This window comes from Hyla sarda, chromosome 8, assembly GCF_029499605.1.
Source record: "Hyla sarda isolate aHylSar1 chromosome 8, aHylSar1.hap1, whole genome shotgun sequence".
Lineage (NCBI taxonomy): Eukaryota > Metazoa > Chordata > Amphibia > Anura > Hylidae > Hyla > Hyla sarda.
Window position 1 is genome coordinate 172,317,423 of NC_079196.1, and position 13,375 is coordinate 172,330,797.

Here is a 13,375-nt window from a genome sequence, read left to right on the forward strand (position 1 = left end):
TGGCCTTGTTACCACCAACATTGTGTCTGTCGTGTTTAAGGTAAGGGGTTGTTATGGGTACAAAGGGGTTGGTGGGAGGTAGGTTACAGCAGCTATAATATCCCCTAGTCATGTTTATGATGACTGAAGGAGTGTCCTTTATACATGTGGGTGTGTTTATCCTAATTCAGGATGTATTCCCTATCTATAAATATACATATATGGTTTGCCATGTGGGTTGGTTGAATATGTATTCACTTGTGGGTGTATGTGTTATGTACTCGTTCCTGATTGGAAATTACCAACCATCCACATATGGCCTTGTTCTTCCCCACACTACATGTGTACTTGAAATAGAATGGAAAGATTCCCTATCTATACATGCTGTGATATTCTTAAAAGAGCTGCTGGTGAGCTTGTTATTTCAACACCTGGTTACCATAACGTTAATACATATATATTCAATTATATTGTATATTGAAAAATAAATATATCTCATAATATTTTACAGGTAAAAACAGGCGGCGTCCTTAAGGGGTTAAGGTCTTGGACAGACTAAATGTTTGGGCATCCCCTTGTCAAATGAGGTTCAATGTGGATAAAAGTATAGTAAGGCATCTAAGTACTCATAACCTGCATGCATAATATGATAGAGGTGGATTTGGGTGTACTTATAGATCATAGACTACAGAACAGCATTCAATGTCAAGTAGCTGCTTCTAAGGCCAGCAGGATATATTAGTTTAGTTTTTAGAGGAAAAGTTTAAAGGGGGGGTATTTAATGAGACAAGGTGGAGAAATAAAAAGGTTTTGTCTCCAGGGGCGACAACCCTTCTTTACTATTAGAGCTGTGAATTTGTGGAACAGTCTACCTCAGGAACTGCTCACAACAAAAACAGTTGAGACCTTTAAAACAGGTTTCGATAAGTCTTAGCATAAAATAACTTTAACACATATTTAGAAATTTAGTATCATATTCCCCTCCCCTTTATCCCCTCATACCCCAACCCTTCATCCTTCTCCTCCCCTCCTTGGTTGATTTTGATGGACATATGCCAATTTAACAGTGTAACTTGCCATTCCCAGTACACTGTGGATGTGTTAGCATCAATTTGGATTTTTCCCACCAAAACATAACACTACTACAGATATTAATCAAGATGCAAGAATCTTTATTAGAATAAGAAAAACATGATAAAAACATACATATTAGTAAACTGGCACCAATAGCAACCCTTTTCGGGAGTACAAGACAAAGGAAGGCAGGGTAAACGCATATCAAGTCATATCAAAATATCTTTCTCAATTCATATATAGACTAAAGATATACATAAGGGGGAGATTTATCAAAACCTGTGCAGAGGAAAAGTGGCCTAGTTGCCCATAGCAACCAATCAGATCGCTTCTTTCGTTTTGCAGAGGCCTTGTCAAAATTACAAGAAGGGATCTGATTGGTTGCTAAGGGCAAAAAGGCCACTATTCCTCTGCACAGATTTTTGATAAATCTCCCCCAAAGTGCACAGTGCAATTAACTCACAATGGGGGAGATTTATCAAGGAAGAGTGGTGCAGTTGCCCATAGCAACCAATCAGATCGCTTCTTTCATTTTCCACAGGCCTCTAAAGAGGCCTGTGGAAAATGAAAGAAGCAATCTGATTGGTTGCTATGGGCAACTGCACCACTCTTCCTCTGCACAGGTTTTGATAAATCTCCCCCAATATGAATGAAACAGGATAGAATGAAATAAAAGTGGTCCCAAAAATGTATCATGCATACAAGCCTTACCCATGCATGTACCCACCCAAACATATGTTTCACTCAGAATGAGCTTCCTCAGGGGACGTAATTGGATCATATTTTGCCCATTGCTGTACCATTTAATAATAATTGTGGGTTCATGAAAAATGCTCTAAATCTGAAATAAAAGTTTTGTTCCTGTTGGCTATGATTGTCCTGTTCCAGAAAAAAACGCAGTTACCAAACCTTATTACCTTAAAAAATACAATGATCTGACATCTGCTGTAATTAGAAAATAATCCTCTTTCACCTCCTATTCTTTCAAAACTACTCACATATTTTTGCATGAAGTCCAGATATTTTGTCACCCTCAAGGTAATCAACATGATTTCCAAAACTTTGAGAAGTAGTAGAATACTGGTATCCCAGCTAATTCTGTCATATTGTATTTTACCTGAATTTTGGTGATATTTTTTAATTCTCCTAATACCACTCTCACTTGCCTCCTAATATTAAATGGTCCATTTAATATTAGGAGGCCATAGAAATGGATGGATGGGGCGTGATGTCATGGCCACAGCCACCTGAAACCTCCCGAAGCGTTCTGGACCCCAGTGATCAGACATCTTGTCCCTTATCCTTTGGATAGTGGATAAGATGTCTAGGGGCAGAGAACCCTATTAACCCCTTAAGGACATAGGGCGTATCCATACGCCCCCGTTTCCAAGTCCTTAAGGACCGAGGGCGTATGGATACGCCCTGAGCATTGCCGGCCCCCACCGCTAGCCGGAGGGGAGCCGGAGCCGGATGCCTGCTGAAATCGTTCAGCAGGCATCCCGGCATATCGCCCAGGGGGGTCATTATGTCCCCCCATGTCGGCGATTGCCACAGATCGCTGGACAATTCAGTCCAGCGATCTGCGGCGGATTCCGGGTCAATCGGGTCTCCAGTGACCCGATGACCCGGAATTACTGGCTGATCGGGGCCGTCAGAGACGGCCCCGAACAGCCATAGCCAGCAGGGGTGAGGTGGCACTGGTGCCACCTCACGATCGCTCTGATTTGTCGGCCGGTAATCAGGGCGCCTGCTGCGGGTGTCACTCCCGCAACCCGCTCCGCCCCTCTTCCGGAGGACGTGAGCGGGTGCGGGAAGACGACCCCCGGTGCTGGGGACCCCGATCTCCGGCGTCCCTGTTGGGATCGGGGCCCCAGGAGCAGCGGCGGCGGCGGAGACGACGAGGGACTGACCTGTGCGGCTGGATCGTTGGAGGTGAGTGACAGCCTCCTGCTGTTGCTTAGCAACAGCTCCCAGCATGCAACAAGGGCATGCTGGGAGCTGTAGTTATGCAACAGCAGGAGGCAGACCACCACAACTCCCAGCATGCCCTTATGGGCATGCTGGGACTTATAGTTTTGCAACAGCTGGAGGCACATTCTTTCTATGGAAAAGTGTACCTTCAGCTGTTGTGTAACTACAACTCCCAGCTTGCACAAACAGCTCAAGTGCATGCTGGGAGTTGTAGTGGTGCATCTGGTGGTTGCATAACTACAACTCCCAGCATGCCCGTTGGCTGTCAGTGACTGCTGAGAGTTGTAGTTTTGCAACAGCTGAAGGCACACTGAGTTAAGTAGTAAACCAGTGTGTCTCCAGCTGTTGCATAATTACAATCCCCAGCATCCCCAGCCAATGTAGTATGCCTCCGGCTGTTGCATAACTACAAGACCCAGCATGCCCTTCCGCTGTCCGTACATGCTGGGGGTTGTAGCTTTTGCAACAGCTGAAGGCACACTGGTTGCAAAACACTGAGTTTGTTACCAAACTCGGTGTTTCACAACCTGTGTGTCTCCAGCTGTTGCAAAACTACAACTCCCAGCATGCACTGATAGACCGTCCATGCTGGGAGTTGTAGTTTTGCAACAGCTGGATGTTCCCCCCCCCCCCCCCAATGTGAATGTACAGGGTACACTCACATGGGCGGAGGATTACAGTAAGTATCTGGCTGCAAGTTTGAGCTGCAGCAAATTTTCTGCCGCTGCTCAAACTGCCAGCGAGAAACTACTGTGAACCCCCCGCCCGTGCGACTGTACCCTAAAAACACTACACTACACTAACACAAAATAAAATAAAAAGTAAAAAACACTACATATACACATACCCCTACACAGCCCCCCTCCCCAATAAAAATGAAAAACGTCTGGTACGCCACGGTTTCCAGAACGGAGCCTCCAGCTGTTGCAAAACAACTACTCCCAGTATTGCCAGATAGCCACTGACTGTCCAGGCATGCTTGGAGTTTTACTACAGCTGGAGGCACCCTGTTTGGGAATCACTGGCGTAGAATACCCCTATGTCCACCCCTATGCAAGTCCCTAATTTAGGCCTCAAATGCGCATGGCGCTCTCACTTTGGAGCCCTGTCGTATTTCAAGGCAACAGTTTAGGGACACATATGATGTATCGCCGTACTCGGGAGAAATTGGGCTTCAAATTTTGGCGGATATTTTCTGCTATTACCCTTTTTAAAAATGTAAAATGTTTGGGAAAACAGGCATTTTAGGTAAAAAAAAATTTTTTTTTTACATATACAAAAGTCATGAAACACCTGTGGGGTATAAAGGTTCACTTAACCCCTTGTTACGTTCCCCGAGGGGTCTAGTTTCCAAAATGGTATGCCATGTGTGTATTTTTGCTGTCCTGGCACCATAGGGGCTTCCTAAATGCGGCATGCCCCCATAGCAAAATTTGCTTTCAAAAAGCCAAATATGACTCCTTCTCTTCTGAGACCTGTAGTGCGCCAGCAGAGCACTTTTCACCCCCATATGGGGTGTTTTCTGAATCGGGAGAAATTGGGCTTCAAATTTTGGGGGGTATTTTCTGCTATTACCCTTTTTAAAAATGTAAAATTTTTGAGAAACCAAGCATTTTAGGTAAAAAAATAATAATTTTTTTTACATATGCAAAAGTCGTGAAACACCTGTGGGGTATTAAGGTTCACTTTACCCCTTGTTACATTCCCTGAGGGGTCTAGTTTCCAAAATGGTATGCCATGTGTGTTTTTTTGCTGTCCTGGCACCATAGGGGCTTCCTAAAGGTGACGTGCCCCCCAAAAACCATTTGTCGCTCCTTCCCTTCTGAGCCCTCTACTGCGCCCGCCGAACAATTAACATAGACATATGAGGTATGTGCTTACTCGAGAGAAATTGGGTTTCAAATACAAGTAAAAATTTTCTCCTTTTTACCCCTTGCAAAAATTCAAAAATTGGGTCTACAAGAACATGCGAGTGTAAAAAATGAAGATTTTGAATTTTCTCCTTCACTTTGCTGCTATTCCTGTGAAACACCTAAAGGGTTAATACACTTATTGAATGTCATTTTGAATACTTTCGGAGGTGCAGTTTTTATAATGGGGTCATTTGTGGGGTATTTCTAATATGAAGGCCCTTCAAATCCACTTCAAACCTGAACTGGTCCATGAAAAATAGCGAGTTTGAAAATGTTGTGAAAAATTTCAAAATTGCTGCTGAACTTTGAAGCCCTCTGGTGTCTTCCAAAAGTAAAAACTCATAAATTTTATGATGCAAACATAAAGTAGACATATTGTATATGTGAACCAAAAAAAAAAATATTTTGAATATCCATTTTCCTTACAAGCAGAGAGCTTCAAAGTTAGAAAAATGCAAAATTTTCATTTTTTTCATCAAATTTTGGGATTTTTCACCAAGAAAGGATGCAAGTTACCATAAAATTTTACCACTAAGTTAAAGTAGAATATGTCACGAAAAAACATAAAGTGACAGTGGTCAAAATTGCAAAAAACGCTCCGGTCCTTAAGGTGAAAAAGGGCTCGGTCCTTAAGGGGTTAAACATTATCTGAAGCTGACACAGAAAATATATTGTAAAATTGTATGACTTTTTATTACACAAAGAATAATTGTAATTTCCGTTTAGTTACTGTGGTCAAGTATTGGAAACAAGACCTTAGAGCCTGCATAGTACTGAAATAATGTATGACCATTAGAAAGAAGTCCACCGTGAACAGAAGGCTCCTTTACAATGTAGGTGAAAAGATGCTGACATATACTCACATCTGTGGGAGTCACTTGGTTACTTTGGGCTTGTTTATTTGTGTATTTTAATGAATTACATTGGGCTTTATGTGTAGCAAGTTATAAGGAAGGAACAAGAACACAATTCTAACTTTTAAAAGTAATTTTTTATTTCCTTTTTTTACAAATCTGTGACAACATTTTAACCAAAAAATGTCTGGGGGATTTAGAAATAGCCGTGGCTCAGAGCAGCAACCAGGACATTGACAAACTTCTCCCAGGCAGCCTGGACCTGAGGGGTGAATGTAGATCCCAACTTGGATGCCAAAACGATGATCAGAACTTCTCCGAGACGCTGTAGAAGAGAAGTTTAGAGTTAGACTTGGAATTTATTTGGTAACATTCATGGATTGATTGAGGGTAACATATGCATTGTGGTACATTTCTGCATATAATAGTGCACATCTATCTCATATATATGAGACCATTACATACATGTGATGAATGGCAACAGTAATGTCGCCTGGAGCTCGTGACGTCACAACCCGCCCCCTCAATGCATGTTTATGGGAGGGGGCGTGACAGCTCCCATAGACTTGCATTGAGGAGGCTAGGCGTGACGTCATGAGGAGGTGGGGCTATGACGTCACAAGCTCCCGGCAACGGCTCAAGCGTTCGGAACAGTTTGTTCCAAACGCTGAGCAGCAGAGTATCCCTTTGAGCTCTATTTAGTTTAATAACAGTATTTGCGTGAGTAAGCTGAAAAGTATTATATTTTTATTAATAGAAGATATTATTTACCTTGAAGTTTTCGGGGTCCACATGGAGTTCCTCGGCATGGGTCTTGCTAAGGGCAGCCAGGTGATGTTTCACATGATCCAAGTGATGGACGGCGCCACCAACAGCGGAGAGTACCTTCTTGCCATGAGCATGGACCTTGGCATTGCCAGAGATGGCGGTCACATTGGAGAGGTTTCCGAAGCTGCTGAAGTATCTCTGGGTCCAGGGGTACACGACCAGCAGCCTAATGGAAAAAAAAGAATGTATTTTATTTTTATATACAGGATGGGCCATTTATATGGATACACCTTAATAAAATGGGAATTGTTGGTGATATTAACTTCCTGTTTGTGGCACATTAGTATATATGAGGGGGGGGGGAACTTTTCAAGATGGGTGGTTACCACGGTGGCCATTTTGAAGTCGGCCATTTTGAATCAACTTTTGTTTTTTCAATAGGAAGAGGGTCTTGTGACACATCAGACATTTGGAATTTCACAAGAAAAACAATGATGTGCTTGGTTTTAACCTAACTTTATTCTTTCATGAGTTATTTACAAGTTTCTGACCACTTATAAAATATGTTCAATGTGCTGCCCATTGTGTTGGATTGTCAATGCAACCCTCTTCTCCCACTCTTCACACACTGATAGCAACATCGCAGGAGAAATGCTAGCACAGGCTTCCAATATCCGTAGTTTCAGGTGCTGCACATCTCGTATCTTCACAGCATAGACAATTGCTTTCAGATGACCAGAAAGATAAAAGTCTAAGGGGGTCAGATCGGGAGACCTTGGGGGCCATTCAACTGGCCCACGATGACCAATCCACTTTCCAGGAAACTGTTCATCTAGGAATGCTCGGACCTGACACCCATAATGTGGTGGTGCACCATCTTGCTGGAAAAACAAAGGGAATGTGCCAGCTTCAGTGCATAAAGAGGGAAACACATCATCATGTAGCAATTTCACATATCCAGTGGCCTTGAGATTTCCATTGATGAAGAATGGCCCCACTATCTTTGTACCCCATATACCACACCATACCATCAATTTTTGTGTTCCAACAGTCTTGGAGGGATCTATCCAATGTGGTTTAGTGTCAGACCAATAGCGGTGGTTTTGTTTGTTAACTTCATCATACACATAAAAGTTTGCCTCATCACTGAACAAAATCTTCTGCGTAAACTGAGGGTCCTGTTCCAATTTTAGTTTTGCCCATTCTGCCGCACCTGAAACTACGGATACTGGAAGCCTGTGCTAGCATTTCTCCTGCGGTGTTGCTATAGGGTGGCATTGACAATCTAACACAATGGGCAGCACATTGAGCACATTTTATAAGTGGTCAGAAACTTGTAAATAACTCAGGAAAGAATAAAGTTACTTTAAAACCAAGTACATCATTGTTTTTGTTGTGAAATTCCTAACAAGTTTGATGTGTCACATGACCCTCTTCCTATTAAAAAAAACAAAAGTTGGATTCAAAGTGGCCGACTTCAAAATGGCCTCCATGGTCACCACCCATCTTGAAAAGTCCCCCCCCCCTCCCATATACTAATGTGCTAAAAACAGGAAGTTAATATCACCAACCATTCCCATTTTATTAAGGTGTATCCATATAAATGGCCCACCATGTAGATTTAAAAAAAATGTCTGAATATTACTATTTGAGATATAGACAGACAAATAGAAAGATAGATTGATATGACATACATATAGATCACTGACATTGAGATTATCCATTGTATATTGTATACTGTGTTTGTTTCAATATCTCCATAATCTCTATGTTTACATTCCTTTTCACACATCATACTAAGCTAAACTGTTTGCTACAATTTTATCCAACATCCTGGTTTGTTTCATTTTATACACTGAAGTGTCCTTGACTGGATAAAAGTAAAAAAATATCTAAGCAAAATTAAATTTTTACACATGTTTGGGATACCCACCCATCACGATAATGAATGTAATACAGCACAAAACATAAATGATAGCAAACAGAAATGTTAACATTGAGAAGCAAACTGCCTCACAGAGATATCTCTTCTATTACAGTGAGTGATCTTATCTGCATTTAGAAATACAAATAGGAAACAGGAGCTAATCTTAGGCTTCTTTCACACTAGCAAATTACTCCGTTTAGCAAGTTCCATCGCTAGTTCACTTCGGCAGTAACCAAATCCCATACGTCCGTTAGAAAATCCCAGTATAGTCTATGGGATTTTTCTTATATCCGTTTTAATCCATTATAGTCCGTTATTGATTTGTGAGGGAAGATAGTACGGAAGAAAATAGTTCATGAACTATTTTCTTCCGTACTATCTTCCGTCACAAAATAACGTCCGTTGTCAGTAACGGACTATAATGGATTAAAATGGATATTCGAAAAATCCCATAGACTATAATGGGATTTTCTAATGGACGTATAGGATTTGGTTACTGCCGGTGACAGCTGATTTTAGGACGGAACTAGCGATGGAACTTGCTAGACGGAGTAATTTGCTAGCGTGAAACAAGCCTTAGTGTTAAAACCCGCTAGAGGAAATAAATAGTATTACAATGGTAAAAATTATATGGTTGTGTCATTACCTTGTCAGGGTATCATGACCATCCTGTTCAACATCGACCTTGTCCCAGGTGGAGGTAATGGCGGCTTTCTCCTCAGAAGTCCAGTGCACCATTGTTGTTGTTGGGTTGGAGCTTGTAGAGATGAATCTCTTGCAGGGTGCTGTGCAGCTTGGCCACTGAGTGTCCTTTATATAGTGACCTTCCTGCAGTCCGCCCATGTACATTTCTGCTGCGTCATCCTCCTAATGACCACAACAATCTGATGACTTTCAGAAAGTGGTCAACACAGTAGGTGTTGTGTTTTGTAAAACTTTGCCGATAGTTCTACAATACCATCAATAGTGTTATTGTACAATTGTATTCAACTAAAATTCATATAAGTCATGACTATTGTTTTAAAAACTGACTTCAATGTGATAGATTTTTATGGTTTACACATATAAATACATGCTGTGTAAATACATGTATGCAGGATAATAGTTACGCATAACATTTTTTGGTTTCAATAAGTTTTTTATACATTTTACAAAATTAACATAGAACAAAGAAAAGAGAAGTAGATTGGGGGGAATTTCTAATCGTCTTTACCCGTCTTTTCTTTACATATGTTTGTCGCATCCATTTGGTGCAGTCGTTTTTGGGACAAATGCGTGCGGCTTTCCTGAACAGCCTTTTTTTTTTTTTTTCTTTCGTGGACATGATTTCACTTATGATTTCAAAATGGTAAGTCATTTATCATTTGTGCCTTTTAGTGTTTTGCACATTTTTGTCGCTAACTACTGTCTGAAAGGCGCAAATCCCCGCCAAGGAAAAAATGATGGAGGAAACTGTCTATCAACAGCTTGTTCCAACATTAACATTGCTGTAGACCCTTTTTTGGTTGATTTCTCCGAAAAAATTGTATAAAAATAATAAATTGCCTTGATCCAAAGTACTTTTGATAATTTACTGTATGTTTTGATGAATGGTTTGCCTGTTTTTAAGATTTCAAACTACTAGGTTTATGCAAACTTAGGTTTACATCAACGCCCTCAGATGTTTCTCTCTTTTGAATTGTCCTCATTAAAAATCCTAAATTGGCTTTTTTTCTTCTTGTTTTTCTAAGTAAAAAGCAATGGCAACATCGACTGGGTCACCTTTGTTTGTCATCAAGCCTTATGGAACACATCTTAGATCACACACATCAGAGGCCATGACAGATGCAAAATTGTTATTACCTCAATGACATCCAGCTGTCACTACTAGACGACGTATATGGCAATGCGTTAAGCTGCTTTTCCGTATGTGCAAGTTTGTTGTGTACAATTAGTCCGTGAAATGTAAACGCTGGATGATATTACATGGTAACATAGTAACATAGTTTATGAGGTTGAAAAAAGACCAGAGTCCATCAAGTTCAACCTATATCCCTAATGAGTCCCTACTGAGTTGATCCAGGGGAAGGCAAAAAAAACCTCAAACTAGAGGTAAAAATCCCTTCCCGACTCCAAATATGGCATCAGAATAAAACCCTGGATCAACCTCCTGTCCCTATAAATCTAGTATACATAACCAGCGATGTTATTACTCCCCAAAAATGCATCCAGACCCCATTTGAACTCTTTTACAGAGTTCCCCATGACCATCTCCTCAGGCAGAAAATTCCACAGTCTCACTGCTCTTACAGTAAAGAACCCCCTTCTGTGCTGGTGTAGAAACTTTCTTTCCTCTAAACGTAGAGGATGCCCCCTTGTTATAGATACAGTCCTGGGTATAAATAGATAATGGGAGAGATCTCTGCACGCCCCCCTGATATATTTATTAGACATGAGCAATTCGTTTCGTAACGAACACGGAACAAAAAATGTTTCCCGTTTTCGGATGTTCGTTACGAAAAGAATGCACGAAAAAAAAAATCACAAAATCCCGAAAAAGCATACGAATATACAGTTAACGAATACATTCGTTAACTAATGCATAACGAATATGCATGTTAACGAACAACGAATGCATTCGTTATCAGTATAACGAATGTCGGGGCCATGCATCAACTGCTATCCGGCAGCACATAATGCTTAAGCTGCTGCCGGATAGCAGTTGAAGCAGGTTCACTCACCTTTCCGCGCTGCTCTGGGCCTTCCTCCGGTGGGTCCTGGGCTGGTCCGGGGCCTTCATACAGGTCTCCCTCTCACGTCGTCATGACGCCGTCACGCACGCCGTCCCGTCATCCAATAGGAACGCCGTGCGGCAGCGACGTGATGACGTCGCTACGGAGGCCCAGTAAGGCCTTGCGGCAGGCAACGGAGGACCGGAGAAGACCAGGAGAGCCCAGCAGAGCCCAGCGGAGTACTGAAGAGGACTAGGAGAGCCCAGCGGAGGCCCGGGGACACCATCGGGAGCAGCGGGGACAGGTGAGTAGGACTTTACTTTTTTACATTGCACGAATCCCTCAACATACAAATTACCATCGTATGTTGAGGGATCACTAGACATGTGCAGAACCAAAAATCAGAATTAACGAATGCATTTGTTGTGTTTAACGAATGCATCTGTTTTTTTAAACGAATGCACCCGAAAAAGAAAAAAAAATATGCGGAGCAATCCGAAAACCGAATATGTCGAATGCACAGCATTCCGAATGTTCACAGAACCGAAAAATTTTAAAAAACAAAAACGAAAAAAACAAAATTTTTGGTTCTGCACATGTCTAATATTTATACATAGTTATTAGGTCTCCCCTAAGCCTTCTTTTTTCTAAACTAAATAACCCTAATTCTGATAATCTTTCTGGGTACTGTAGTCCTCCCATTCCCATATTGATTTTGAACTTGACAATGGATGTGATCTGGCTTTTTCCCTACAGTGTCCGCAGCATGGAACATGTTCCTGAATCCATCCATATTGTAAGCCTGTAAAATAACCTATACTTCTCCTGAACCCATCTTATAAAATTACAGACCAAAGGTTACATCTCGAATACTGTGGCTGTGCCCTTGTCCAAAACCAAACAAACAAATTGTGCAATCTCTTAGGTGTAATGTATGTATGTGGTTGTCATAATTTTTTAGACTTTTTAAAGCATGTCATATAATTATTAAACTCCTTAGTATGCTGTCCCCTGTTTGAAGCGAGGTATATGCTATTCCTAGAAATCTGACTTGAGAACAGAGACAAACTGTCCCTTAAATAAATAGTGCACACCGCAGCCAGGGCTCTACCCATCCTCTATAGGACCTCCAAACAATGCGTGCAGTACGCTTCATTCATTCTGGGATTTGGTTAAGGTCCTGACTGTCAGACCCCCAAGAATCAGCTTGATATGACACTGTCCTGTGGATAGAAGATAACTTCTTCACAGAGGAATATCCTCAGACATATGTCAGTGTATGTTTATATAGGCTATCTGCCCTTGCTTTCCATAAAGAACATACATTTTCTATATAAAGCTGTATTGAAAAGTGTTGTCAACTCCAATTTAACCCTTTCATGACCAGGCTCATTTGGACGTTAAGGGGTGATTTGTATTTCTGCATTTTTTTTCCTTCTCGCCTTTTAAGAGACATAATTATTTTATTTTTCCATCCACAGAGCCATATTAAAGCTTGTATTTTTTGTGCAACCAATTGTGTTTTATTATATATACCACATTACACCTGAGAAGGCTGCCAAAGAGCTACAGAATGCACGGGGTAGCAGTGGGGGCACATTTTTTTTGTCTCAATCATTCCCTAGTAATTTTTTCCCCCTCTGATCCTCTGCCTTGTATATATCCAACTATCACAGCCTTACAGGTCCCTATTTGTTATTGCTCTTTTGACCTTCATCTATTTGCACTTTTCTTCAGCATTTTTTTCTTTATTTTGCTGTTAGAGCTTTATTCCTACCTGCTTTATTTCACTGCTTACAGACATAGATACATTTCTGTTATCTGCACAGTGCACTTTACCATTACAATTGCATTTTTTGACATATTTGTACATGCAATTTGCATTTCACTGCAATTTAGGGCAGAGGTTATTGGATACATCTATACATTTAGAGATATACCATCCTGAGGATGTACTTCTCAGCCCCCTCCTGATATTTGTTGTTGCTCGGTTTTGAGCATTTAAAGTGTCTATATTAGTGTTGATAAAATTTAATCCCTCAAGGACACAGACACTTTACATTTTTGCTTTTTCATTTTTTATTCCTCGCCTTAAGAGATATAAATCTTTAAAGCTTCTATCCATAGACCCATGTGAGGGCTTGTTTTTTTTTTCACGGCCAATTTTCATTTTACCAT

At 41.1% G+C, this 13,375-nt stretch overlaps 1 protein-coding gene and 1 long non-coding RNA gene across 2 annotated transcripts in view; one reads left to right on the forward strand and one right to left on the reverse strand.

Moving 5' to 3' along the window:
• LOC130283963 (uncharacterized) overlaps positions 1 to 5,770 on the forward strand; it is a 57,185-nt gene extending 51,415 nt beyond the window's left edge. The window contains exon 3 of the long non-coding RNA XR_008846888.1: positions 5,664 to 5,770. This is a non-coding gene — a long non-coding RNA (uncharacterized LOC130283963). The remainder of the gene's footprint in view (positions 1 to 5,663) is intronic.
• A 217-nt stretch (positions 5,771 to 5,987) lies between these two features.
• On the reverse strand, positions 5,988 to 10,185 carry LOC130284360 (hemoglobin subunit beta-2-like). Its single transcript, XM_056534637.1, has 3 exons — positions 9,133 to 10,185; positions 6,563 to 6,785; positions 5,988 to 6,116 (listed from the first exon to the last, which is right to left on the reverse strand). Exons 1-3 carry the CDS (start codon positions 9,333 to 9,335, stop codon positions 5,988 to 5,990), a joined length of 555 nt encoding a protein of 184 aa, XP_056390612.1. The 5' UTR covers positions 9,336 to 10,185.
• Between the last annotated feature and the right edge of the window lie 3,190 nt (positions 10,186 to 13,375).

Bases quoted from the DNA above. Each gene is read 5' to 3' on its own strand.
- LOC130284360 (XM_056534637.1), bottom strand. From the start codon at position 9,335: ATGTACATGGGCGGACTGCAGGAAGGTCACTATATAAAGGACACTCAG. The intron at 6,786-9,132 runs GTAATGACACAA...TTTTTCCATTAG, and splicing joins GGTCATGATACCCTGACAAG to GCTGCTGGTCGTGTACCCCT. The intron at 6,117-6,562 runs GTAAATAATATC...TCTCTTCTACAG, and splicing joins TGGACCCCGAAAACTTCAAG to CGTCTCGGAGAAGTTCTGAT.